General features: G+C 46.3%; 1 protein-coding gene across 2 annotated transcripts in view; it reads right to left on the bottom strand.

Moving 5' to 3' along the window:
* PLXNC1 (plexin C1) overlaps positions 1 to 27,965 on the bottom strand; it is a 1,076,103-nt gene that overhangs the window by 584,094 nt on the left and 464,044 nt on the right. For both annotated transcript variants that reach the window (XM_069629799.1, XM_069629800.1), the window contains exons 11-12: positions 26,297 to 26,473; positions 1,028 to 1,112 (exon numbers count right to left, since the gene is read on the bottom strand). In XM_069629799.1, the coding sequence (XP_069485900.1) occupies positions 1,028 to 1,112; positions 26,297 to 26,473 (262 nt within the window). The remainder of the gene's footprint in view (positions 1 to 1,027; positions 1,113 to 26,296; positions 26,474 to 27,965) is intronic.

Raw genomic sequence — 27,965 nt, 5'->3', positions numbered from 1 at the left:
GATTTCCTTTCAAGAGCCATATTTGTTCTTTCTGGAGTCCAGTATTCATTGCTGCATTCACTTTGATTAGCCTGGAATGTGCATGCTGATCAGAGTTGCTGCCTTTCAGTATCTGCTTCCCCATTCCCTGTCTGTCTATGCCAGGCTGGCCTTACCCTGGGCTGTCAAGAACTCGGGTAGGGGATCCCAGGCAACTGATATAGGCCAGCCCACATATCGCTTTCCACATGATATATGATATGGAGTTTGTGGAGGCTCGCCATTATCACTATCCCAGACCCCTCTGGTTATTGCATCTGGTTACAAGGAGGGATTTGTTCTCCCTCCTGTTACTCTAGGTCAGCCTAGAGAGAGGTCGAGGCACTCTCTGTTGGGGCGAGTGCCCACAAGAGGAGGTTCTTGACTGCCCCCCTGCACATGACGAGGTCCAAGTGAGGGTGATCAGGGCTTTCTCCCCTTAACTCCCCATGCACATTATCTGCTGGCACCGGCCCCCTGTGACACCCATTTAGTCTCCAAAGCCAGGCAGGGGACCTCCGGAAACGGCCTGTTCCACAATGTATTAATTGCTCAACACTATGAGCATCCTTAAGACACGTTTCAGCAAACGAAGGATAGCACAGAGGCAGCGCAGGGGTCTTGGAAGCAACAGAGGTTCAAATCCCGGATCCGCGCTTAGAAACCGAACTCAAGTATGGTATTAGGAGCGTTATAAAAAACAATTAAATAAATAAAAGCCAAGTGAGAAATCACTAGACCGATGAATATTTAATCACATTTGCCATAGCATTAGCCATTGGCTTCATTGGATGGTGCTGAAACAACTTCATTGAGCCAAAACCCAAGAATGGATTGCGCTTTGCTGTTTATTATGTGTGTCTGTTTGTGGTTTTGTGCTACACAATTTACCATGTCAACAATATTCAGCTAAAATGAGAGAATGACTTCAAACCTAGGACTATATTCTGGGAAGATAAACAAGGGAGAACCAAGTCAAAGACATATGGGTGAGACCCTTTAAAGGTACCTGGTGCAGATCACGCGTCACTGAAATGGTCACGCGATCGTTCACATCCACATCTCTGCCATGTATGGTGATTTGGCGGCCTCCACTGTGGAAAAACACATTGTAATTATATGTTTTTTTAATGTAAATACGTAAATAATGTATTTGAAGAAATAAATGCCATACTAAGCCAGCTCTGCAATGTTATTGATATAAAATATATTTAGGTACAAAGTATTATACATTTTTCTTTGAGTAGAATTTGCTCAGGATGCCTTTTGCACTGTGCTTCTTGGCAAAACACTTTTACAGTATACTTCTGTCTTAAATTGCAGATTAGAAGAATAGTTGGCCATTTTCGCACAATCATACCCTCTGTGAAAATGACAAGAAAAAAAGAAAAGCAGTGTAAAGATGAACTTTTTGGAGGTTTGAGTGTTTTTCTTGGAATGCAATATAAATATAAGTGGGCGGTGAAGTACATGGCAAGTTCATTTATGTATTACCTTTCTTCGGGATGGATTATACATACAGAAGATACACATTGAAAATGCTGAAGTTCTGCAATAACTCAGTAGATAAACATTGATAAAATCAACAATTTTAGGTTTAGTTTTAGGTTCATTTTTTAGGTTAAGAGGAAACAGTGGATCGTGGCAGAAAAGGCTGTTTAACTGGAGTAAATGGAGGGAAGTGAATCATTGTGGAGGGGGACAGACTGGCCATTGTCAAATCGTCAACCCATCAGACCAACGTCAACTTGTTTTGGGAGCGATTCTGGTCCAGCGTGGTCCAGCGTCATGGCCAGACGCAATGTGCAGCAGGTTAGTTAGATCAATGTTACTGGATCTGCGTGTTTTAATATGCACAATTTACTGCAAACCTTCCTGTAAAATAAAACCCCTCCTTTGTCCAATTTTCCCTGAAAAGTAACAAATGTGCTGGAGGTTTGTGGGTGCATGACTTTCTTTTCTGGGTGCCGACAGAAGACTAAGGGTGAGACTGCCTTTTTTCACTCAGAATGGTTATGGTTCCCTTCATACCTAGGGGGCTTCCCTTACTTTCTGGTTCTCTCTCCTAAGGATTATATTGCTGTCCTCACTTAGGAGGATATGATCCTGTTCATACACTTCGGGAGGTTATCCTTTACTTTCTGGTTCTCTCTCCTAACGATTATATTGCTGTCCTCACTTAGGAGGATATGATCCTGTTCATACACTTCGGGAGGTTATCCTTTACTTTCTGGTTCTCTCTCCTAGCGATTATATTGCTGTCCTCACTTAGGAGGATATGATGCTGTTCATACACTTCGGGAGGTTATCCTTTACTTTCTGGTTCTCTCTCCTAACGATTATATTGCTGTCCTCACTTAGGAGGGATAGGATGCTGTTCATGCACTTGGAAGGTTATCCTTTACTTTCTGGTTCTCTCTCCTAAGGATTATATTGCTGTCCTCACATAGGAGGATATGATGCTGTTCATACACTTGGAAGGTTATCCTTTACTTTCTGGTTCTCTCTCCTAAGGATTATATTGCTGTTCTCACGCTGTCCAGTCATTTGGTCGACAGACAAATGGTTGACGCAATGTGGTCGAAAGACAAATGGTCGAATTTTTTTTATTATTTATATATATATATTTCAGGTTTTCGTTTAGGAAAAAAAAGGGTTTTTTAGCAAAAAAGGGAGTTGGGGAGACCCCCCCCCCAAAAAAAAAAAAAAAGAAAATAAAAAAAAAAAATTCGACCATTTGTCTTTCGACCAAATTGTGTCGACCATTTGTCCTGTTGACCATTTATTTTCGACCAAATGACCTGTAACCGTTCTCACTTAGGAGGGATATGATGCTGTTCATACACTTGGGAGGTTATCCTTTACTTTCTGGTTCTCTCACTTCATTTCTAAAACTCAGGACATCCTGTCCTCACTCTCCTCCCATCACCTCCCCCCCTCTATTCCCTGCCCATTCTCTGGCCCTTCTGCAGCCACCCCTCCTCTCTCCTTCTCTGCCTTTCCCCTTTTTTTCCGCTGATGAGGTTTTGAGACAAGTCCGATCTATGAAAGTCTCATCAGCACAGGTCCACCCCTGCTCCTCCAAAACTATTAAGGACCACATCGACTCCTTGGCTCCTGCCCTTGCTGACTTCTGCAATCACTCCTTCGCCTCTGGAGTCTTCCCATCCCCTCACAAGAACTCCCTTGTGCATCCCCTTCTTAAGAAACCCTCTTCCGACCCGTCATGCCCAGCTAACTATCGCCCTATCTCTATCACTCCTTTCCTGGGCAAGCTCCTGGAGAAACTTGCCATCTCCCAGCTTAATCTCCATGCTGAATCTGTTGGTAGCCTTCACGACCATCAGTCTGGCTTCAGAGCTGCCAGAGGCACGGAAACTGCTCTCCTGAACATCCGTGAGGACCTGCTCTCAAACCTTGACTCTAATATTCCATGTGTTCTCATTTTACTTGACCTCTCTTCTGCCTTTGATACTGTCAACCATACCATCCTGCTCAACCGTCTCCGTGATAACCTGGGTATCACTGGTCTGGCTCTGGCTTGGCTGACCTCTTTCCTCTCTAATCGACCCTCCCAGGTCCAACTGGGGTCTTTCCTGTCTGATATCTTTTTCTCTACCTGTGGTGTCCCCCAGGGTTCTAACCTCTTCCCCTGGCTGTTTAACCAGTATCTGGCACTTCTCGCCCACCGCATCGCTGCTCTCTGCCCCAACTTTCAGTGCTATGCGGATGATACCCAGCTCATTTTCAGGCTACCCTCGGCCTCCTCTTCTCCTTCCCTCATCTCTGACTGTCTCTCTGCTATCCAGGAATGGTGTGCCGCCAACGACCTCTGCCTTAATGCCAGTAAGACTGAGATTCTACTCATCGGCACACCCACTCCCTCCTTCCCAGCAGCTCTCTGGCCGGCCTCTCTTGGCCCTCCTCCTGTTCCTACCTGCAAGGCAAAAAACCTCGGGGCCATCTTCGACTCCACACTCTCCTTCTCTCCTCACATTTCTGACATTTCTAAGAAGTCACACTACCAGCTGCACCTCCTCAGAGGTATCCTTCCTTTCCTCTCCTTCCCCCAGAAGCTCACTGTCTCCAGAGCCCTGGTTCTCTCGAAGCTGGACTACTGTAACAGCCTCTATCTAAATCTGCCTGCCTCTACTCTCCGCCCTCTGCAACTTATCCAGAACAGGACTGCGAGATTTGTCCTTGGCCTCAAGCCCAGGGACTGTATCTCTCCAGGACTGAAAGCGCTACACTGGCTCCCTGTGGCTGCGAGGATTAAGTTAAAAACCCTCTGCATTGTCCACAAGGCCTTCTGGGGCCTGGGGCCAAAATACCTTCAACTCTCCCTTCCTAAATATCTTCCTTCTCGAGCACTTCGCTCTTCCACCTCCAACTCCCTCAAGGTCAGCCGCTTCTCCAAGCAACGAGTTGGGGGGAGATCTCTCTCCGCAGCAGGGGCCTCCCTCTGGAACAGCCTTCCTGCCTCCCTGAAACTTGAGGAGAACCATCTCCGGTTCCGGAAGCACCTCAAAACCTTCCTCTTTGCTTCTGCTTTCTCTCCCCCTCTCCCCTGCTAAACCACTGATACTGTACTGAATCAGCAACTGGGCCACTCACTAACCCTGGTCCTTGGCCCAGCCACTCTCCCCTGCACTGCCTTCCTTGCTACCCTTGCACTGCGGGACTGTCTCTGTATCTCTACAGCCCCCCCCAGCACTTGTTCTGCACTTATCTTGCACTTGCCACTAGCTGGCCCTCTTTCATTACTAACCCTGTATTGCACTTTCCCCTCTCCCTTCCCCCTTGCACTTTTCCTGTCCCCCCCCACCCATGCACTTGCGCGGTCTGAAAGACACCTGGCCTAGTAGGATCGTTGTCTGTCTCCCCTTGTTCCCCCCTCCCTGCCTCGTCGTGCCTTGAAACACTTGTGTATAGGCGCGTTACAAATGCCATATCATATCATATCATATCATATCATATCATATCTCCTAAGGATTATCTTGCTGTCCTCACTTAGGAGGATATGATGCTATTCATACACTTGGGAGGTTATCCTTTACTTTCTGGTTCTCTCTTCTTATGATTATATTGCTGTCCTCACTTAGGAGGGATATGATGCTGTTCATGCACTTGGAAGGTTATCCTTTACTTTCTGGTTCTCTCTTCTTATGATTATATTGCTGTTCTCACTTAGGAGGGGTATGATGCTGTTCATACACTTGGAAGGTTATCCTTTACTTTCTAGTTCTGGTTCTCTCTCCTAAGGATTATATTTCTGTTCTCACTTAGGAGGGATATGATGCTGTTCATACACTTGGGAGGTTATCCTTTACTTTCTGGTTCTCTCCCTTTAGGATTATATTGCTGTTCTCACTTAGGAGGATATGATGCTGTTCATACACTTGGAAGGTTATCCTTTACTTTCTGGTTCTCTCTCCTAAGGATTATATTGCTGCCCTCACTTAGGAGGGATATGATGCTGTTCATACACTTGGGAGGTTATCCTTTACTTTCTGGTTCTCTCTCCTAAGGATTATATTGCTGTCCTCACTTAGGAGGGATATGATGCTGTTCATACACTTGGGAGGTTATCTTTTACTTTCTGGTTCTCTCCCTTTAGGATTATATTGCTGTTCTCACTTAGGAGGGGTATGATGCTGTTCATACACTTGGAAGGTTATCCTTTACTTTCTGGTTCTCTCTCCTAAGGATTATATTGCTGTCCTCACTTAGGAGGGATATGATGCTGTTCATACACTTGGGAGGTTATCCTTTAATTTCTGGTTCTCTCTCCTAAGGATTATATTGCTGTCCTCACTTAGGAGGGATATGATGCTGTTCATACACTTGGGAGGTTATCTTTTACTTTCTGGTTCTCTCCCTTTAGGATTATATTGCTGTCCTCACTTAGGAGGATATGATGCTGTTCATGCACTTGGAAGGTTATCCTTTACTTTCTGGTTCTCTCTCCTAAGGATTAAATTGCTGTCCTCACTTAGGAGGGGTATGATGCTGTTCATGCACTTGGAAGGTTATCCTTTACTTTCTGGTTCTCTCTCCTAAGAATTATATTGCTGTCCTCACTTAGGAGGATATGATGCTGTTCATACACTTATGAGGTTATCCTTTACTTTCTGGTTCTCTCTCCTAAGGATTATATTTCTGTCCTCACGTAGGAGGATATGATGCTGTTAATGCACTTGGAAGGTTATCCTTTACTTTCTGATTCTCTCTCCTAAGGTTTATATTGCTGTCCTCACTTAGGAGGATATGATGCTGTTCATGCACTTGGAAGGTTATCCTTTACTTTCTGGTTCTCTCTCCTAAGGATTGTATTGCTGTTCTCACTTAGGAGGGATATGATGCTGTTCATACACTTGGAAGGTTATCCTTTACTTTCTGGTTTTCTCTCCTAGGGATTACAGTGCTGTCCTCACTTAGGAGGGGTATGATGCTGTTCATACACTTGGAAGGGGTATGATGCTCTTCATACACTTGGAAGGTTATCCTTTTCTTTCTAGTTCTGGTTCTCTCTCCTAAGGATTATATTGCTGTTCTCACTTAGGAGGGATATGATGCTGTTCATACACTTGGGAGGTTATCCTTTACTTTCTGGTTCTCTCCCGTTAGGATTATATTGCTGTTCTCACTTAGGAGGGGTATGATGCTGTTCATACACTTGGAAGGTTATCCTTTACTTTCTGGTTCTCTCTCCTAGGGATTACAGTGCTGTCCTCACTTAGGAGGTGTATGATGCTGTTCATACACTTGGGAGGTTATCCATTACTTTCTGGTTCTCTCCCTTTAGGATTATATTGCTGTCCTCACTTAGGAGGGATATGATGCTGTTCATACACTTGGGAGGTTATCTTTTACTTTCTGGTTCTCTCCCTTTAGGATTATATTGCTGTCCTCACTTAGGAGGATATGATGCTGTTCATGCACTTGGAAGGTTATCCTTTACTTTCTGGTTCTCTCTCCTAAGGATTATATTGCTGTCCTCACTTAGGAGGATATGATGCTGTTCAGACACTTCGGGAGGTTATCCTTTACTTTCTGGTTCTCTCTCCTAATAATTATATTGCTGTCCTCACTTAGGAGGATATGATGCTGTTCATACACTTATGAGGTTATCCTTTACTTTCTGGTTCTCTCTCCTAAGGATTATATTTCTGTCCTCACTTAGGAGGGGTATGATGCTGTTCATGCACTTGGAAGGATATCCTTTACTTTCTGGTTCTCTCTCCTAAGGTCTATATTGCTGTCCTCACTTAGGAGGGATATGATGCTGTTCATACACTTGGAAGGTTATCCTTTACTTTCTGGTTCTCTCTCCTAAGGTCTATATTGCTGTCCTCAACTAGGAGGGATATGATGCTGTTCATGCGCTTGGAAGGTTATCCTTTACTTTCTGGTTCTCTCTCCTAAGGTCTATATTGCTGTCCTCACTTAGGAGGGATATGATGCTGTTCATACACTTGGAAGGTTATCCTTTACTTTCTAGTTCTGGTTCTCTCTCCTAAGGATTATATTGCTGTTCTCACTTAGGAGGGATATGATGCTGTTCATACACTTGGGAGTTATCCTTTACTTTCTGGTTCTCTCTCCTAAGGATTATATTGCTGTCCTCACTTAGGAGGGATATGATGCTGTTCATACACTTGGGAGGTTATCCTTTACTTTCTGGTTCTCTCCCTTTAGGATCATATTGCTGTCCTCACTTAGGAGGGGTATGATGCTGTTCATGCACTTGGAAGGTTATCCTTTACTTGCTGGTTCTCTCTCCTAAGGATTATATTGTTGTCCTCACTTATGAGGGATATGATGCTGTTCATGCACTTGGGAGGTTATCCTTTACTTTCTGGTTCTCTCTCCTAGGGATTATAGTGCTGTCCTCACTTAGGAGGAATATGATGCTCTTCATACATAAGGAGGTTGGCCCTTTCTTTTTGGTTCTTTCTCTTCTAAGGGTCATAATCCCTTCTCACTCAGAAGTTGGATGGTGCCCTTCCTTACTTTCTGGTTCTCTCTCCTACGGGTTACAGTTCCCTTCTAACTCAGGAGGGATATGATGTCCTTCAAATCTACCTGTGGGCCCAGAGTCAAGGGCATCAGGGGAGCCCAGATCCTGAAGTGTCTCAAGTTTCCCAAAACCTGTGAGATTAGCTTTCCCGCAGCTCTCAAACACCTCCACACCATGTCTTTTCTCAGTTGCAGTGATTTCCTCAAAATGGTCCCGAAGGCCACTACAGTGTTCTCTTCTTTGCTCCTTTCGCTGTCTGGATCAAGCTCCTCTCCCCACTCTGTGTACAAGGCTGCTGCTGGCTCGTCTTCTCACACAGTGGCCTCTGTCTGTCTGGTCTCTCCATCCTTGTTCTGTCGGTGGCGTCCCCCTTATTGGCCTCCCCTTTCCTTGATGTTACTGTTCTGTGCATTAATTGGTTATCTGTAGCCATGGCATTTGTTGCGCCTTATGCTTACTCCTCGGTCCAGTCTGTGCTCCTTAAACCTGAAAAAAGGATCAGTGGCCATCTTGAATCCAGGTAGAAGGCTTACCTCCATGGTTCTGTACTGGTCCCTAGTCCATTCCACTTAAGGTCTCTCACAGAGTCCCAGACGCTGAGAAGCTAGGCACGCATCTGTGCTTTCTTTCATTACTGCTTTTCCAAATGCTTATAAGCTTCAGTGTCTTCTCATATATGTCGGTTGGCGCCCGCAAGGCTTTACAGCTTCCCACTGTGATTTCCTTCTTTGACTCGTCTTCCACATAGCTGGAGTGTACACAACCTTGGTGGTCTTCCTCAAACAGATTTTGTGCCTGCTTACCTCTGCTCTCTCCCAAAGATGTACACGCTTCTGAGAACTTCTGGCGTTTAGGCTTCAAGGTTGAGGACATAGCAGCAATGCAACAGAGTGAAACTTATCCTCATAGAAACAAAACATGGGGTTTCTACTGAGAATACACCTGTTCCCAGTCCACAAGTAGGCATTGCATCATTGTCCAGAGAGCAGGGGGACAATGCATCCCTTAGATCCAGGTATGGGCACTGGAATAGACTGGGAGCCTGCTGCACTCCACATATACTCCACATAGGCTACCTCCAGGAAGCATGCGTCTCTGGCTCTTGAACTGTGGTAGACCCGGGTTGCATGTGAGAGAATTGGGCAGAACCCTCTTTTTTTATAAGGGGGCCTGACTCTAGAGGATTAGGAAGTACAATGAAAGAGAGGGATAGAGTCAAAGGCTACCCTAGACAAAGGCGTGGCCCGGGGTCACCAAGACAATGCAGCGAAGCTAGGTGGCAGCTAGCTAAAAGAGAGATCACCTTGAGATACAGGAATGTCAAAAACAGGTTTTATTTACAGTAACAAAAAAAGACATATTTACAGATAGTGCCGTGGCACGGGGAATATGCATAATGGAGCACATTGTAGTCTGCACATTCGTGGGTTAGTAGGCAGAGTGGCAATTTATTTCATGTATTGCTAAGGATGACAATACGTTAACATTGTCGACACACTGGTTGGTGTTTCTGGTTCGGTATATTGATGGCAATAGGCAGTGGCTGCATAGAGTGGAGCAGCGCTGCTGAGTTGTACCGAACTGTCTTCAGGACAGTTAGTCGTGGTCGGGAAGATGTTAGATGAGATGGGCGTCCACCTAGAGTTTAAAGAGGACTGTGTTAGTTTAAGGGTGGAAAGGTGATGCCAAAGAATGGAGAGAGAAAGAGCTGCAAAAGGGTGAACCTACCATGTTCAGGTAAGTAGACGCCTTGGCTGAGGTCTTGATTTACCAGTTGCTAAATATTGCGGCTGGGGAGCAGTCTGCGTGAGTCAGATGCCAGGAGCTAAGTAAGATCATTGTGAGACAGTAATGAATCAAAACGGGAGATAGTGTCAACCACTAGGGTGCATTTAATGATTTAGAGTGCAGAATGACCGTGCTTAATTCATTTGGGCATGGGTCTCTAAATGCCTGCTAACAAAAGGTGTTTCTCAGCTGGTTATACACTGTTGTTTAGTTGCGGCGATTCAAACAATGTCACGGAATTAAAAACGGCACATTGTTGAACGTTGTGTACACCAAAAAGCTAACGGTGCGTGCAGTGAACGAGAGAGTAATTTAACTTGTGGAGCCCCGAAGATGTAGAAGGGCAAAGTGCCCCACTCGGGTTGCAACCGCAGGAATATGGCTGCGGTGAAAGAATGCCCGAGACGGCATTCGCAAGTACATAATGTACGTGAGTGAGGTGTGCTCGTCACTGAGGGAGTGTTACCTGCTCGATGGTGACGAATCAGAGGTAAAGAGCTGTGCGGCGGCAGAAGTCTTACCCGTGCCGAAAGGAGCTGTGTCACTGCTGGGTACTGGAAACCGGCTATGTGCATGCGTGTTTCACGGGCGCTTTATGTCTTTGGAAAGCGACCGACCAGCACTGCGCATGTGTCGGGAGAGTAGTGTCTCTGTTGTATACGTCTCGTTGTAAGGAAACAGACCGAGTATATTGACAATGTCAAGGAGGGGTTATCTCTGTATTACGTCTTGTTCTGAGGCATTAGTCAGAGGCCAGACGTGATGGAAAACTGTGATAGGACGGAAAAAACAGTCGAGAAAGATATGGAACAACAAAGTGTGATGAGCATACATGCTTAGAATCAATGGTACATGTAGCTGATTGCACATATGACGGTCACAATACAAGGGCTAGCTGTGTTGTTTACAAGGTGGCATAAGTCAACAGCGATCTATTGATTTTGACATTTCTATCTGACACGTACATATTTTGGTTTTGGTAATCACAAAACAAGGGAAACCTTCTTAACAATGTAGCATATATCAACAGTAGTTCATAGTTGGCATATTTCACCCTCATGTTTGTGTAGATGTGGTTACAAGTACTAGAGACAACTCAATTTGACACAATGCTGCAGGAATTCCTATTTGTTGAAAAAGAGATTCCATTCGATTGAAATGTTAAGGCCCTGTTTGACAGAGTCCAAACGATAAATCCATTTCTGCTCAAGTTTGCGTAGGGCAAGGTCTCTATCGCCTCCGCGGAAGGGATTGCCCACTGTTTGTAGTATTGCCCAGAAGATGTCATTGTGGGTATGATTTTTAGCTTTAAAATGTGCCACCAGGGGTTTGTCCTCTACTTGATTGCGTACACAAGAACAGTGTTCACAAATGCGTTGCCTTATTTACCTTTCAGATTTGCCTACATAGATGGGGTCACAGGGGAATTTGATTATGTAACAGACCATTTGGTTTTGCAGTTTGTGAAGGAGTTTAGGGTCCAAACGTTTCCTTTCAAGTCGATAGTTTTTAGATTAGTTGTCAAAGTGCAGACAGAGCAGTTGCCGCATTTGAAGTGACCTTTAACTGGCGGAAGGTGCCATAGTGTGGTTTGTTGGTTGTTTGGTGCGTCCACTTCAGTATACGTATGTACAAGGTGGTCTTTGAGATTGCGGCTGCGTTTGAACGCAAATCTCGGTTTCTCTGGTTTAAAAGAGTCAGTCTGGAGCTTGTCCCAATGTTTAAGGACCACTTTTTTGATGGAATTGCTCAATGGAGTAAAGGTGGTGACACAGGTCATCTTGTTATTCAGTTGTTCTCTTTTTGTTGGTGTGAGGCAAGACTCTCGATTGGTGTGTTTTACACGCTTTCTGGCTTGACGGACTATGTGGTTGGGGTAACCTCTTTCCTTCAGACAGGTGGCAAGTTCTTTACTTTTAGAAGCATATTCACTTAGTGTAGAGCAATTACGTCTTATTTGTAGAAATTGGCCGTAAGGGAGGTTCATCTTGAGGCCTGAAGGGTGAGAGCTGGAGTACTCTAGAAGGGTGTTTTTGGATGTTGGTTACCGATATAGAGTGGTACTTAGAGAGTTGTCCAGATTTTTGCAAATTTCTAGATCCAGGAAGGGTATTCGGTCTTTAATGTGATCATCTAGTGAATATTATGCAATTGGTCCTTGAGTTGAGCCATTGTAGTAAAGAGAGGAGATCTTCTTCAGTACTTTGCAGATCATGAATACATTGTCTATATATCGTAGTCAACACCTGATCGAGTTTTTGAAGGTGTTGAGTTCATTGTAGATTGAGTCTTTTTCAAAAGAAAGCGTCCATGAATAAATTTGCTACATCTGGGGCAAAGGTGGCCCCCATGCTGGTTCTGTGACACTGCTCATAGAAAGTTTGTTTGTAGATAAAGTAATTCTCCATTTGGGCTATTCTGGTGCATTCGAGAAGGAATGCTGTGGGTGGTTCCACTGTTGTTCTAACATCCAGATAGGTTTTGAGGACTTGTAAACTCTCCATTTGTGGGATACTTGTGTATAATGATTCCACGTCTAGGGTTACCAATAGATCTCCTTGTTCCACTTGTATGGTGTCCAACTTCTTTATCATGGCCGTGGTGTCTTGGATATAGGATGGCATTTTACAGATGAAGGGCCTTAGGAAGTGGTCAATGTAGATGGATAATTCATTCTGCACTCTAAATCACAAAATGCACCCTAGTGGTTGACACTATCGCCCGTTTTGATTCATTTCTATCTCACAATTATCTTACTTAGCTCCTGGCATCTGACTCACGCAGACTGCTCCCCAGCCGCAATATTTAGCAACTGGTAATTCAAGACCTCAGCCAAGGCTTCTACTTACCTGAACATGGTAGGTTCACCCTTTTGCAGCTCTTTCTCTCTCCATTCTTTGGCATCACCTTTCCACCCTTAAACTAACACAGTCCCCTCTAAACTCTAGGTGGACCCCCATCTCATTTAACATCGTCCCGACCACGACTAACTGTCCTGAAGACAGTTCGGTACAACTCAGCAGCGCTGCTCCACTCTATACAGCCACTGCCTATTGCCATCAATATACCGAACCAGAAACACCAACCAGTGTGTCGACAATGTTAACGTATTGTCATCCTTAGCAATACATGAAATAAATTGCCACTCTCCCTACTAACCCACGAATGTGAGGACTACAATGTGCTCCATTATGCATATTCCCCGTGCCACGGCACTATCTGTAAGTATGTCTTTTTTGTTAGTGAATATAAAACCTGTTTTTGACATTCCTGTATCTCAAGGTGATCTCTCTTTTAGCTAGCAGCCACCTAGCTCTGCTGCATTGTCTTGGTGACCCTGTGTCACGCCTTTGTCTATGATAGCCTTTGACTCTATCCCTCTCTTTCATTGTACTTCCTAACCCTCTAGAGTCAGGCCCCCTTATAAAAAAAGAGGGTTCCACCCAATTCTCTCACATCCCTTTGGACAACCCTTTGGTTGTGGGCATCTTTAATTTGATAAACACTAAATGGAGAACGTAAACATTGTGAGTTTCTCCGATAATCTGTACAAAACACTTTTAGACACCCCATTGCTCCTTGGTGGTACCATAACACCAGCGGCACCGGTGAAAGATCCGGCACTCAACAACCTAGACATTCTATTAAAAAAAAGAAGAAACTCATCCGCACAAAATCACATGGTCAGTTAATGTTAGAATACTTGAAAGCTGGCGTGATACCAGAAGGCTTACAGGTGAAAAACATACCCCGGGTCTTCCTAGACAACCCTAGATTTATGACCAAATTTAGTGGCGTTGGGAACAAATGTTCACGTGATTGGGTCATCCTAGTAATAGAGACAGCTGAGGAAGAAACCAAAACACAAAAAGATTCTGTAATCCAGGACATAAAAACACATCTGGAAAGAATTGAAGAAGAAATAAAGAAATTTGAAAAAATCACAATCGATAAGAAGTTGTGGACATTACAAAACGATATTAAGAACTATAAGGAGGAGAAGACATACCCATACCTGGTCCCTGGCTTCTACAATCAGTTGAACTTGAACACATCCATCAACAGACAGAACCCACGGAGACAACAGAGGAAAACATTTGTGACATTTTCCAACAGCTCTAACAGCAGTGACTCAGATTCGACAACCAGTGGACAAGCCAACCCACAACAGGCTTCAAGTTTTCAAGGGAGGGGGCAACGCGGTAGACCTCGCTATCAAAGCCAGCACCCAATGCGGACACGGCAATGGATCCCACGACCACAACAAACATGGTGATCCCCATTTTCAATCTCAGTTATCACATCCTGTCCTCCAACGAAATAGATGTCCTAAGTAAAGGACTCAGCTACATCCCAAGCGCAAATGCCGACATGTTCAGCACGGAGGTCGAGTTACGGAAATTCTTTCGTACAATCTGTCTTTGATATTTTTTCAGGGACTCCCTGGAAAAAGAAGTACCAAAATCAACAGGCCTTAAACCACCGTTGACTTTTGCCCCTCTGTCCTCCATGGTATGTCCCGAAATACTATCTTTTGAGAATCGCATTCTCCTCGAAATGCGCAAAATATGTTTGACGAAAAAACCCACTTCAAAAACAACCTTTCAGCCCCTCAAAGGCTCGCACTCAAGTCACTAGAAAGCAACAAGAATTTCCTCATCAAACCAGCAGACAAGGGTGGTGGGATCGTGCTCTGGAGCAACACCCTATACGACAATGAAGTCACCAGACAACTGTCAAACACAAAGTTTTACAGACAGATAGCCTCCAATTGCACGTCTAGGATACTGTCCGAGATTACAAGTCTCATGAGCCATGCATACGATGAAGGCTGGATATACGAGGATGAAAAAGCGTTCTTGGTCAATCATCATCCGATCATCCTAGCATTCTATCTGCTTCCGAAGATCCACAAAAACCTAGTAAACCCGCTGGGAAGACCTATTGTGGCCGGAATTGGATCAGTCCTCGAACCCTTATCCATCTACATTGACCACTTCCTAAGGCCCTTCATCTGCAAAATGCCATCCTATAACCAAGACACCATGGCCATGATAAAGAAGTTGGACACCATACAAGTGGAACAAGGAGATCTATTGGTAACCCTAGACGTGGAATCATTATACACAAGTATCCCACAAATGGAGTGCTTACAAGTCCTCAAAACCTATCTGGATGTTAGAACAACAGTGGAACCACCCACAGCATTCCTTCTCAAATGCACCAGGATAGCCCTAATGGAGAATTACTTCATATACAAACAAACATTCTACCAGCAGTGTCACAGAACCAGCATGGGGCCACCTTTGCCCCAGATGTAGCAAATTTATTCATGGACGCTTTCGAAAAAGACTCAATCTACAATGAACTCAACACCTTCAAAAACTTGATCAGGTGTTGGCTACGATATATAGACGATGTATTCATGATCTGGAAAGGCACTGAAGAAGATCTCCTCTCTTTTTATACAATGGCTCAACTCAAGGAACAATTACATAAAATTCAGCACAGATCACAGTAAAGACTGAATACCCTTTCTGGATCTAGAAATTTTCAAAAATCTGGACAACTCTCTAAGTACCACTCTATATCGGAAACCAACATCTAAAAACTTACTTCTAGAGTACTCCAGCTCTCACCCTTCAGGCCTCAAGATGAACCTCCCTTACGGCCAATTTCTACGAATAAGACGTAATTGCTCTACATTAAGTGAATATGTTTCTAAAAGTAAAGAACTTGCCACCCGTCTGAAGGAAAGAGGTTACCCCAACCACATAGTCCGTCAAGCTAGAAAGCGTGTAAAACACACCAATCGAGAGTCTTGCCTCACACCAACAAAAAGAGAACAACTGAATAACAAGATGACCTGTGTCACCACCTTTACTCCATTGAGCAATTCCATCAAAAAAGTGGTCCTTAAACATTGAGGCAAGCTCCAGACTGACTCTTTTAAACCAGAGAAACCCAGATTTGCGTTCAAACGCAGCCGCAATCTCAAAGACCACCTTGTACATACGTACACTGAAGTGGATGCACCAAACAACCAACAAACCGCACTATGGCACCTTCCGCCAGTTAAAGGTCACTTCAAATGCAACAACTGCCCTGTCTGCACTTTGACAACTAATCTAAAAACTATCGACTTGAAAGGAAACCTTTGACCCTAAACTCCTTCACAAACTGCAAAACCAAATGGTCTGTATACATAATCAAATGCCCCTGTGACCTCATCTATGCAGGCAAATCCAAAAGGGAAATAAGGCAACGCATTTGTGAACATCGTTCTTGTGTGCGCAATCAAGTAGAGGACAAACCCCTGGTGGCACATTTTAGAGCTAAAATTCATACCCACAATGACATCTTCTGTGCAATACTACAAACAGTGGGCAATCCCTTCCGCTGAGGCGATAGAGACCTTGCCCTACGCAAACTTGAGCAGAAATGGGTTTATCATTTGGACTCTGTCAAACAGGGCCTAAACATTTCAATCGAATGGAATCTCTTTTTCAACAAATAGGAATTCCTGCAACATTGTGTCAAATTGAGTTGTCTCTAGTACTTGTAACCAAATCTACACAAACATGAGGGTGAAATATGCCAACTATGAACTACTGTTGATATATGCTACATTGTTAAGAAGGTTTGCCTTGTTTTGTGATTACCAAAACCAAAATATGTACGTGCCAGATAGAAATGTGAAAATCAATAGATCGCTGTTGACTTATGCCACCTTGTAAACAACACAGCTAGCCCTTCTATTGTGACCGTCATATGTGAAATCAGCTACATGTACCATTGATTTTAAGCATGTATGCTCATCACACTTTGTTGTTCTATATCTTTCTCGACTGTTTTTTCCGTCCTATCACAGTTTTCCATGACGTCTGGTCTCTGACTAATGCCTCCGAGCAAGACTTAATACAGAGACAACCCCTCCTTGACATCGCCAATATACTCGGTCAGTTTCCTTACAACAAAACTTATACCACAGAGACACTACTCTCCCGACACATGGGCAGTGCTGGTCGGTCGCTTTCCAAAGACATAAAGCGCCCGTAAAACATGCATGCGCATAGCCGGTTTCCAGTTTCCATCAGTGACACAGCTCTTTTCGGCACGGGTAAGACTTCTGCCGCCGCACAGCTCTTTACCTCTGATCCCTCACCATCGAGCAGGTAACACTCCCTCAGTGATGAGCGCACCTCACTCACGAACATTATGTACTTGCGAATGCCGTCTCGGGCATTCTTTCACCGCAGCCATATTCCTGCAGTTGCAACCCGAGTGGGACACTTTGCCCTTCTACATCTTCGGGGCTCCACACGTTAAATTACTCTCTCGTTCACTGCATGCACCGTTAGCTTTTTGGTGTACACGACGTTCAACAATATGCTGTTTTTAATTCTGTGACATTGTTTGAATCGCCGGAACTAAACAACAGTGTATAACCAGCTGAGAAACACCTTTTGTTAGCAGGCATTTAGAGACCCATACCCAAATTAATTAAGCACGGTCATTCTGCACTCTAAATCACTAAATGCACCCTAGTGGTTGACACTATCTCCCGTTTTGATTCATTACTGTCTCACAATTATCTTACTTAGCTCCTGGCATCTGACTCACGCAGACTGCTCCCCAGCCGCAATATTTAGCAACTGGTAATTCAAGACCTCAGCCAAGGCTTCTACTTAGCTGAACATGGTAGGTTCACCCTTTTGCAGCTCTTTCTCTCTCCATTCCTTGCCATCACCTTTCCACCCTTAAACTAACGCTGTCCCCTCTAAACTCTAGGTGGACGCCCATCTCATTTAACATCGTCCCGACCACGACTAACTGTCCTGAAGACAGTTCGGTACAACTCAGCAGCGCTGCTCCACTCTATACAGCTACTGCCTATTGCCATCAATATACCGAACCAGAAACACCAACCAGTGTGTCGACAATGTTAACGTATTGTCATCCTTAGCAATACATGAAATAAATTGCCACTCTGCCTACTAACCCACGAATGTGCAGACTACAATGTGCTCCATTATGCATATTCCCCGTGCCACAGCACTATCTGTAAATATGTCTTTTTTGTTAGTGTTAATAAAACCTGTTTTTGACATTCCTGTATCTCAAGGTGATCTCTCTTTTAGCTAGCAGCCACCTAGCTCCGCTGCATTGTCTTGGTGACCCCGTGTCACGCCTATGTCTAGGGTAGCCTTTGACTCTATCCCTCTCTTTCATTAGACCAGGGTTGCAGACAGCCATTCTGGAGCAGTGAGGAGGTAGATGGTTCAACTTCATCACACTTTGTATGATTGTCTTTTTAAAGAGTTAGGCGCACTTGCACAATCAACACTAAAAGAAGACCCATGCAATAGTGCAGTGGTTGCTGAAAATCCAACACATCATTAAGGCGCTGTTCATAATATGCATCATTCTCTTCAGCCTGTCTATACTCGCTCACAGCCCTCGATAGCCGAATCCAGTTGGGCATTCAGGGTTTTCAATTTGAATATTTGTGAGATACATTTGTATACTATGAGGTGGGGCTGCCAAGGGGGGCCAGGTGCCACAAGTGACATGGGGCTGAGCCCAGTGTCAGCCTGGGAAGGATCCCAGGGCTGAACCCACCGTGCCACATGCAGAAAGGCAGGGCCACTTAGTCATATGATAACTGTCTTCTGTATTTATGAAACCCTGCTGGACTGCTGGTATGGATAGAGTTAGACACTTCAAAGACCACCTGGTTTGCTTGAAATATTTAATAATCACTTTCTCAATAAATGCTCACTCTCACATTTTCTAAGAAGGTACAGTTACAAACATGTAAAACCATGTAAAATGCAATCATTGCTGGGGACATTGCTGCGGGTACAGCCATGTCCAGGAGGCTTAGCTCTAGCAGTTGGTTCCCTCCTAGATCTCCGCAGGGGCCCTGGTTTATGCAGTTATTTGTCATGGAATTCTCAGAGGAATGTCGGGGTGTGTAGGTGAGAAGCAGGCTCCCAGGTTCTGTCTACAGGACCATAGCCATCCCATTCTAAAAGAAAGTGCAATTGTTTATTGTGGCACCTGGAATCTAGGATTTTGTGGGCCTCATCACGAGTTGGGCTGTAGCCCTTAAATGCGGTGGTAACGGTATTACAGCCGCATTTAAGGGCTGGCCCTATCACGAGTTGGGCGCTAAATGGGCTGTTTTACCTCCAGCCTTTCTCTGGAGGTGAAAATCCTCTGTTTTCGGCTGTATTACCGCCGGCTGTATTAGCCCGCATAATTAGCGCTGAAAATACCCCATTGAATCCAATGGACCCAATGGGGAATGGTGATTTACCGTTAACACCAACTCGTGATCCGGCGGTAATACAGCCGGACCAGTCGGTGTTAGGGCTATTACAGTCAGCGGTATTACAGCCGAGAATACAGCCCAACTCGTGATGAGGCCCACAGTATTTTCCGTTTCTGAGGTCACTTGTATAGGTGGCGGCCTGGGGTAAGTTCTTTTGTAGCTGGTAGAGGGTCTGAAAGGTTGTACCAAGGATATATGAAATACAGGATGTATCTTGAAGTGCTGTGGTCACCGTAAATGGACTCCACTGTCTCATATTTCCAAAATCATCTGTGAATAGATCAACATTACCCATCTTTCCATCACCAGTTTCGCAGTATTTTGACCTGGAAGGACTGGGGCGTTCAGAAAAGGCTCAGGAGTGCGGCCAGAAATGCCATCCTCAGTGTAGCCTTGGGGCAGAACTGGAGCCCAATGCCAACACAAAATGGGGGCGGTGGCAGATGAAAGTGGGTGCTGAGGGAGACGGGTGGCTTAGCGGGGCATGTGTCAGGGGAGCGGCAGGCAGGTCAGAGTTGAAGTTGGAGATCCCCCTTCCAAGCGTGGGTAAGACGGGGCTGACTGGAGCACGAGAAGCAGGGGGAGGAGGACATGGAGGGCAGAGTCTAATGGGATTGCCTCACTAGAAAGGACATCATCACTATGTGACATGTCGGCCAACCGAAGACTGCAGCAGAAGGGGGAGCTGACATAAAAAAATGGTACCCAAAACCTGACATAATTGCTACAAGGTTCCGGTCTCATCCGGCACCCCCTTGAGACCCCCACCGCATACAGACAAACACAGCACTCGTGCGTACGGTTCAGGCTCCCCAGTCGCTCTGCTGCGGCCGGGAACGCCCCCTTTATTTATAACGCACGCAGTGGAGTGAACGTCACTCCGCCGTGTGTGTACGCCCTTAAAGGGCCAGCCACCACACTCCTCCTTTTTCATAACAAAAGAACAAAGAAGGTCAAGTACACACAAGGCATAACAATGCACTGCACACAAAATAAACAACCCCTTTAATCGCAGCCACCCCCAGCCCCATGACTCACTTCCAGTCCATGGGTTGGTCCCACCAGTTCCAGGGTCCAAAACATAGTCACTCGGGTGGGCAGGCTTCCCCCCTCCTGACCCTTTAGGGATAACTCCTGCCCGCTTCCCGGATCAGGCCCTCCTCACCTGTGTTCCCCCGTCCTGGGGAACTCGGCGGATGGGCCAGGCCACAGCTCTCGTCCGGTACATCATTGAAGTCCCTTCTCTGCAATACCTCCGAGCTGGCTTCTCCAACTTCCTTAAAGACACTGGTATTGCGTATGACAGAGGCAGTCCCATCTGAAGCCGTTACCATGGAGCCATTACCATGGAGCCATTACCGCCACCACGTCCACCGGACCAGGCTCATACGTCAAACACAGTTCTTTACCAGCACCTCATCCCCCGGGGCCAACTGCTGGGGCCTGCTCCATATTTTCCTGCTCCATCCTGATGCTTCTCTCCCGTTCCACCTGCGCATTGTCAATGTTGGCCGGCTCGCTCTCACCCATTTCTGGGATAAGGACCCTGGGACATGGCCTGAACATGGCTTCAGCCGGAACCACTTCAGTAAACGCATGTGGGGTGGCCTGGTACTCCCTTAGGAATTGGTATAACGCCCTCTGCAAACTATGTCTCCTGGCCTTCAGCGATGCGGAAGACCTTGTTCAGCGTCCTCATAAATCGTTCCGCTTCGCTGTTCGCCCTAGGCCAAAGAGGAGTGACCTTACGGTGGTGGATGCCATACTCCTCCATCAGCTGGGCAAAACTATCTCCTTGGAAAGGTGGACCATTGTCTGAACACAGAGTCTGGGGCAGGCCGTGGGTAGCTAAGATCTTCTCCATCGTTACGGCCACCTTGTCGAACGACACAGTCTCGATGAATTCCACCTCCGAATACCTGGACCATTCATCCACGACCACCAGGAAGTGCGTCTTCCGGCCTGTGGACCCGAAGTCGGCGTGGACGATCTCCCAAGGCTTGGTCCTTCTTGGCATGGTCTCAATTATGGGCTCCCTCTGGGCTGGGGATCCCGCCTGCACCATACACAGGCCACGATGAACTTCTCGATCCACCTCTTAAGGTCTGGGAACCATACCTTCTGTCACAGGCGAGCCTTGGTCTTGGCGGTTCCCCAGTGCCTTTGGTGCGCCAACTCAATCAACTGGGTGACCTTGCACTGTGGTATCACGATCTGGTCCCATGGAGCAATGGAACCGACTCCACGAATGCCAGCTCGTCTTTGACCCTCATAGTTGTTCCAGTGCCGATCTCACTTCTTGGGTCCTAAGAGCCAATGTCTCCACAACCAACTTCCATGAGCCCTGTTGAAGGGCTGCCTTCAAGATGTTAAAACATTAGTTGTCGGACGCCGCCTGTTCCAGCTCGTCGTTAGGTACTGGGTTAGGAGTAGTAGCCTCCACCACCAGTCTGCTCCTCCGCACTGATATTATTTTGTCCCACAGGATCACACCGCGGGTGTCTAGACAGATATTCGGCCACATTATTGCTGCCAAGCTGGTATAGCAGGGACACTCCATATTCAAGCAGCGCCAACATCCAACTTTCAATGCGAGCCGGAGGCTTGGATGATGACCCAGCCAAGATGGGCACCCGGGGTTTGTGGTCCATGACCACTGTCACTGGCCATCCCACCACGTAGAGATGGAAGTGGCGACATCTCCACAGGACGGCCAGGGCCTCTCTTTCAATTTGGGAGTACCGCTGGTCCGTCTCTGATAGCACCTTGCATCCGTCTGCGTGAGCACCACCACAATATCTGATTGTAGAGCCGGATCTAAGAAGGCCATGGTGTCCTCTGCAGTTAATGCCCCCTTCACGTCCTCAAACACAGCCTGCTCATGGGGTCCCCACTGCCACGCGACGTCCTTCTCGGCCAATGCCCGCAAAGGCTCTGACCGGGACGCGAGGTTCCTGATGAACCTCCACAATATGTGACCATTCCTAAGAAGCTTCAGACCTCTGATACTTCTCTGGGGCCCGTGCCTCCACAATGTATTTTACTTTCCGAGGATCCGTTGACCCGCCCCCTTCCTTGAACACAAAGCCAAAGAACCCAATTGTCTTCTTAAGGAAGTCACACTTGTCCCTGTGCAGTGTTAACCCAACAGTCTGGAGGCGGTCTAGTGTTTTGGCCAGTCTGTCCAGGTGCTCCACCTCCATCCTCGCAAACACCAGGATGTCGTTGCTGATATTCAAGACGCCATCCAAGTCAACGAGGGCACCACGGATAATGTTTTGAAAGACTTCTGTCGACACACCAAAGCTCAGGCACTTGTACCGGTAGAGGCCGCGGTGCGTGGTAAAAGTTGTTATATATCGTGAGTCCGGATCTAGCACCACCTGATGGTATCCAGCCCGAAGGTCAAGCTTGTAGAAGAAACGAGCGCCCTGAAGTTCAATAATAATGTCGTCTATCGTGGAGGTGATGTGATGCTCACGCTTGATCGTCTTATTTGAGAGCCTCATGTCCACACATATGCGCACAGAGTCCGGTTGTTTAGGTTTTCTGGCGATGACGATGGGAGACAACCAAGGTGTCGGGCCCTCAACCTTCTCGATAATATCCAATTCTACCAGGCTGTCCAGCTCTTTATCGACTAGGTCCCGCAGATGAAATGGAACCCAGTGGTATTTTAGGGTGATAGGTTGAATGGACTTGTTGATGTGGAGCCTCGCCGGATCACCTGCCATGCGGCCGATGCCTTCAAACAGCTGTACTTCATCAGGAGCCCCTGCACATCCTCCACGTACACTGCATATACAAAACTCACAATGCCCAGTGCCTCTGCTGCTGCGCAACTCAACAGGGTGTTGCAGCTGACTGTTGTAACATAGAACCTGGCCCTGATGGATGACCCCCCATGTTCCACATTGGCCACAAATACCCCAGCCAACGGGATAGGTTGGGATAGGTTGTTCACCACCAAACGTGAAGATGCATGCTTTTGGCTTCTGTAGCTTAGGCGGCACCACCATGGCATCGTAATGCACCCTCGCCATGATGTTGACAGATGTCCCTGTATCCACCAGCACCAGGACCGTGGACTTGTTTACCTTCACTAGGCATCGTGGTTGTCTTCTGTTGTTGGGCCGCAGAGCACTGACGCTTGAAATGAAGAAAATGTTCTCCTCCTCCTCATCGTCGTCCACAATAGGGGCACCATCTTTGCCTTGATCGATCTGGGCGACGCTAGGGGGGCGCTGTTGTCTGAAGAACCCTGCTCTTACTAGCCCCCCTTGGGACCACCACCAGCATCGAAGCTCTTCACATTCGGGTTTAGTGGTCCAGCGCCCCTTGTGCTGGGCATTCAGCGGGATGTGGGAGATCGTACCCTCTTTTTGTACAGGAGTCCATGGCTCTCGCACTCCGGTCTCCCTGATTGCCGCTTGGACATCTTGTCCCTCCACTGCCTTGACCAGGGCCCACCACGCACATGTCTTCCACCTTCCCTGGGCGCACAGCCACCTCCATTCTTGACGCCCTCACCTCAGACACCTCCTGGCAACATTCAAGTTCTAATATGTGAGGCAGCCTAATCCCAGGCTCACACAGAACCTGCCTGCGCAGCTTGCAGGACAAACACCCCTGAATCAGCTGGTTTCGGATCATCATGTCCGTATTATCCCAGGCACATGGCAGAGACATGCGGAGCCCCCTGCTGTAGAAGTTGTCCAGAGACTCGTCATCCTTTTGGCGAGCACTACACATGACAAAACATTTGTAATCGGCATTGGCTAGTGGCATGAAGTACTCCCGCAGCGCATCTTTAGCTGAGGCATAGGTAGCATTTACAGTCTGTAGGTACTGGAAGACCTCATGAACTGCCGGTCCTGCCAAGTACGGGAGTGTCGCCACCTTGCTGTCATCGTCGGTTTCTCCTGTGGCCCTAAAGTACATATTGAGCCTGTCCATCCACATCCTCCATCTAGGCCTCAGGCTTGATGGGGCACCCAAGATGTCGGATTTGGACATTGGTGTAAGTGCCCCTTGCTGTCTCGGCACCGGTGGTGCTTAGGGGGCAGGAGGCGCTGAAACCCCCTGGCCATCAGCATTCATGGCAGCGAGCGCACAGGCACCCCACACAAAAGAAAATGGGGCCGCAACTCACTGATCTGCTTCTTTGGTGTTGCTACACACAGATGATGAGTGTGATAATGTTGGTCAGGTACCCCTTTCCAAAATACTTCTGATGACTTCCTCCACCACCACAAAGCCAGCCAAATGCCCTCCCAGGCGCCTTCTTCAATTGTCCAAAAATATATTTACAGGGTCACCTGGCATTTACCACAGTAACCCTCCATCACCAATGTCCAAATCAGTGAGGAATTACACAGAAGGAACTTCCATGCCACACTATTGGCTCCAATAATTGAGTTGGGTGGGCCCAGGGGATCAGAACAAAGATGGTAGGCCTCCCCAGCTCCTCACCTCACACTCGACATAATGGAAGTGTGTAAAACACTTCAAACGTAACAAATATGCAGCATCATCTGTTCCCCCATCAGGGAATCCAGAAATTGCATACAGATGGGCGCACAGGCACTCTGTATCAGAGCGCGACCCTTCTGAACACGTGGGCGAAATGGCGGCCAAGCCGCATGGACACCACCATCTCTGCGGCATTCGGAAATGGAGAACAAAGAAAAGAAATTCACTGCCCCTCAACGCCTGTGCCCAGGTTGTTGGTGTCCCGCCTCGTCGCCACTGTTACAAGGCTCCAGTCTCATCCGCCACCCCCGTGAGTCCCCCACCGCATACAGACACACACGGCACACATGCGTAAGATTCTGGCTCCCCGTTCGTACTGCTGCAGCCCGGAACACCCACTTTATTTATACCACACGCAGTGGAGTAAAAGTCACTCTGCCGCGTGTATACGCCCTTAAAGGGGCAGCCACCACAATAATGAACAGCGATGACCGATCGCAAATCACAACTGGGTACTACTAAAGGTTTGCTATGGCACTTCACCACGCGACTGGCACACCCAGTCACCGTTGAGGAAGAATAGAAGTCATTACACCTTTTATGAGATGTTGACCTATCCTCTATCCCCCCCCGATGATCAAGCTCATAACCTTGTTATAATCGACGCGCAATGTCAGAGTCCTCCAGGTTTCAAAGCTTGAGGAGGGATGGGACGCACACCAGGCCAGTGCAGGCCTATGTCCATGTTATGTCATTGCGGTTGACACTGCCCATCAGTGCTATTGTCATGTTCTCAAGGTGCATGAAATTGTTGTTTGGGGGCAGACTTCGAATTCCTTAGGGGGGATGCAGCCATGATTAAACGCCTTTCGTTTCAAAATGTTAAGTTTGAAACACCAAAGTTTGAAAAGTAAACCTCAGAAATGAAAGTTCAAAAATGTACCTCTTTGCATACTTTGCATTGCGAAGAGCAAGTTTGAAAATGTAAGATTTAAAATACTGTTTTGTTTCTGCATTTAATTTGTGAATGTTATGTTTGAAGTGCTTTTCCCTCCTGTGCCTTCCTGACATGCAACTGCCCCATTTTCCCTCATGTTCCTTACCCTTCAGTCCTCTCTTTCTTTTCAGGGAAAGGAGGGGTTGCACCCCCCGGTTCTTTCTTTTTCTCCTAAAAGATTCCCTTTTAATATTAAAATGTGGAGACACCACTATTTCACACTGCAAACACCTGACCTCTTCCTCTGCATTAATTTATAAAAAAAATAAAAAAATCGTTCTTCCCTGATGGTTTTCAAACTTTATTTTTAATCTTTTAAACTTTTTTTTTTCAAATATAACACTGAATACAGCAACAAAGAAGCATTGTTGTGAAAGTGCCACCTTGGGGTCTTTCAGGGTCTGTCTTTGACTGAGATCGATCCTAATTTGCGGCTCTTCCCACGGCTGCAGGGGTCAGCTCAGTACAGGTGTATTTCCAGGTGAGGGCACGAGCCTGGCATCGCATCCCTGCCTTGCAAACCCAGACTTTCCATAGGAATTCCATAAGATACTCCTGTAAAGAGGTAAGGAGCCTTGTGTAGAGTCACATCCAGTACACCCTCGAACACGAGACCCGGGGGTTGGCACCAGGTTTAAGATACATATAAAATACATCAAAGTACCTGAGCCATGTTTTGGTTGGCGATATGTGAGAACACGATGGGAAGGTATATTTGATGTCCTTTCCTCTGAGGCATTTCTGTCCATCAAATTTCAAACATAATGTCTTTGTTTCTTTGCGGCCGGGTGGCAGAGAAACTTCCAGGTGAGTGCTGCTTAATCTCCTGGTCACCTTCACCCTGAAAGCAGAGTAAAATAAAGTTACACAGTCTATCAGACAGAGCAGTGCCCCATCCCTGTGAAAACAAACCAAGGAAAACACAAGGATTTCACAGAAAATGTGAAATCTTGTATGCAAATATACCAAAGAAAGCCTACTACACTTAAAATCATTAGACACCCATCTCTAAAAACGTGTACAATATATACCCTTTCATTATAAAAGGATGTACTGTTGTAAATGTGCTTTAACCTTTATGATCGAATCAACAGTGTGTGTGTGTGCACTTGTGTGGGCGCGTGTGATATGCATTTGATAGTGTGCACCCATGCCCTCACAGATGCATGCAAAAACACACACACAAACACATGGGTCATTATAGGTTTGCCGGTACCCCGCGATTCCGGGGGGACACAGGCAAACTACCCTATCATTTCCACTGATTGATTTCCTGGTATTACTGGGACATTCCAGGTGGCGGAAAGGGGGGTAAATCCCCACTAGAGGGAGTTCCATAGGATTCCATGGACAGGATTGCTGGTATTACCGGTGCTGGTAATACCTGCAGGTCTTTGCCGGTGGGGGCCTGATTTATCTACATCTCTTGGCTGGAGGTAAATCTGTGACCCCCACCAGCAAATCTATCGTTTGGCACAGTGGTAAAAGTGCCAGTAATGGATTTACCGGTACTTTTATCACACTGCCAAACTTAGAATGACCCCCATATACAATTAGGCACAATGGGGGTCATTCAGAGTTTGCTGATATCCTGGCAGTAAATCTGCCAGGGCACTGGCAAATGGACCAATCGTTACGGGCGCCTCATATCCCCCTACTACCGGAATATTCCAGCTGCTGGCTGGAGGTAAATCAGTAAACCTCCACCAGCAAACGTGTACTCTGCCGGTCCGGAGAAGTGCCAGTACATGGAAATACTGGCACTTTTTTCCAGACTGGCCGGGTCGGAACAAGCAATGTGATGTTTTCTGGTGGCTCAATAAACCGGTTTGGGACTTGGAGAACTGTGTTGTTATCCATGGCCACAGCACTTGACCAAGAAATAATGGGGTCATTAGGGATTTTGCCTTCATTTTCTCATAGTTAGCAAATACATTTGTTAATTGTGAGACAGCGAGTGATAAATAATGTGTTATTAACCCATTCTAAGTATATCACCATTAAGGCGGTATATAAATGCATGCTCTAAAATGCAATTACTAGATAGTATACACATATTGCATCCAGCAATTCTCTTACCCCAGTCTACACTAGCAGCTCACTATACACATTAGTGTGGTACTGTGGGAAAATAATGCGTGGAATGATCAGCATTGTGTCAATAATTTGTGCTATAGGTAGTGTATTAAAGCTTTCCTTCATCACCATGTTGCGTGCATGTGTATATTTTTTGGGCGCAGTTACAATGTCAGATACTTCTGGGAAATATGAGGCACTTTTTGCTTCTAAGTCAGCGGCATCGTTGCCGTGGGAAATCATGTCTGCAAGTCGAT

This window comes from Ambystoma mexicanum, chromosome 12 (genome assembly GCF_040938575.1).
Source record: "Ambystoma mexicanum isolate Mex_15411 chromosome 12, UKY_AmexF1_1, whole genome shotgun sequence".
In the NCBI taxonomy this organism is placed as follows: Eukaryota; Metazoa; Chordata; class Amphibia; order Caudata; family Ambystomatidae; genus Ambystoma; species Ambystoma mexicanum.
This window is presented reverse-complemented; position numbering and strand designations above follow the sequence as displayed.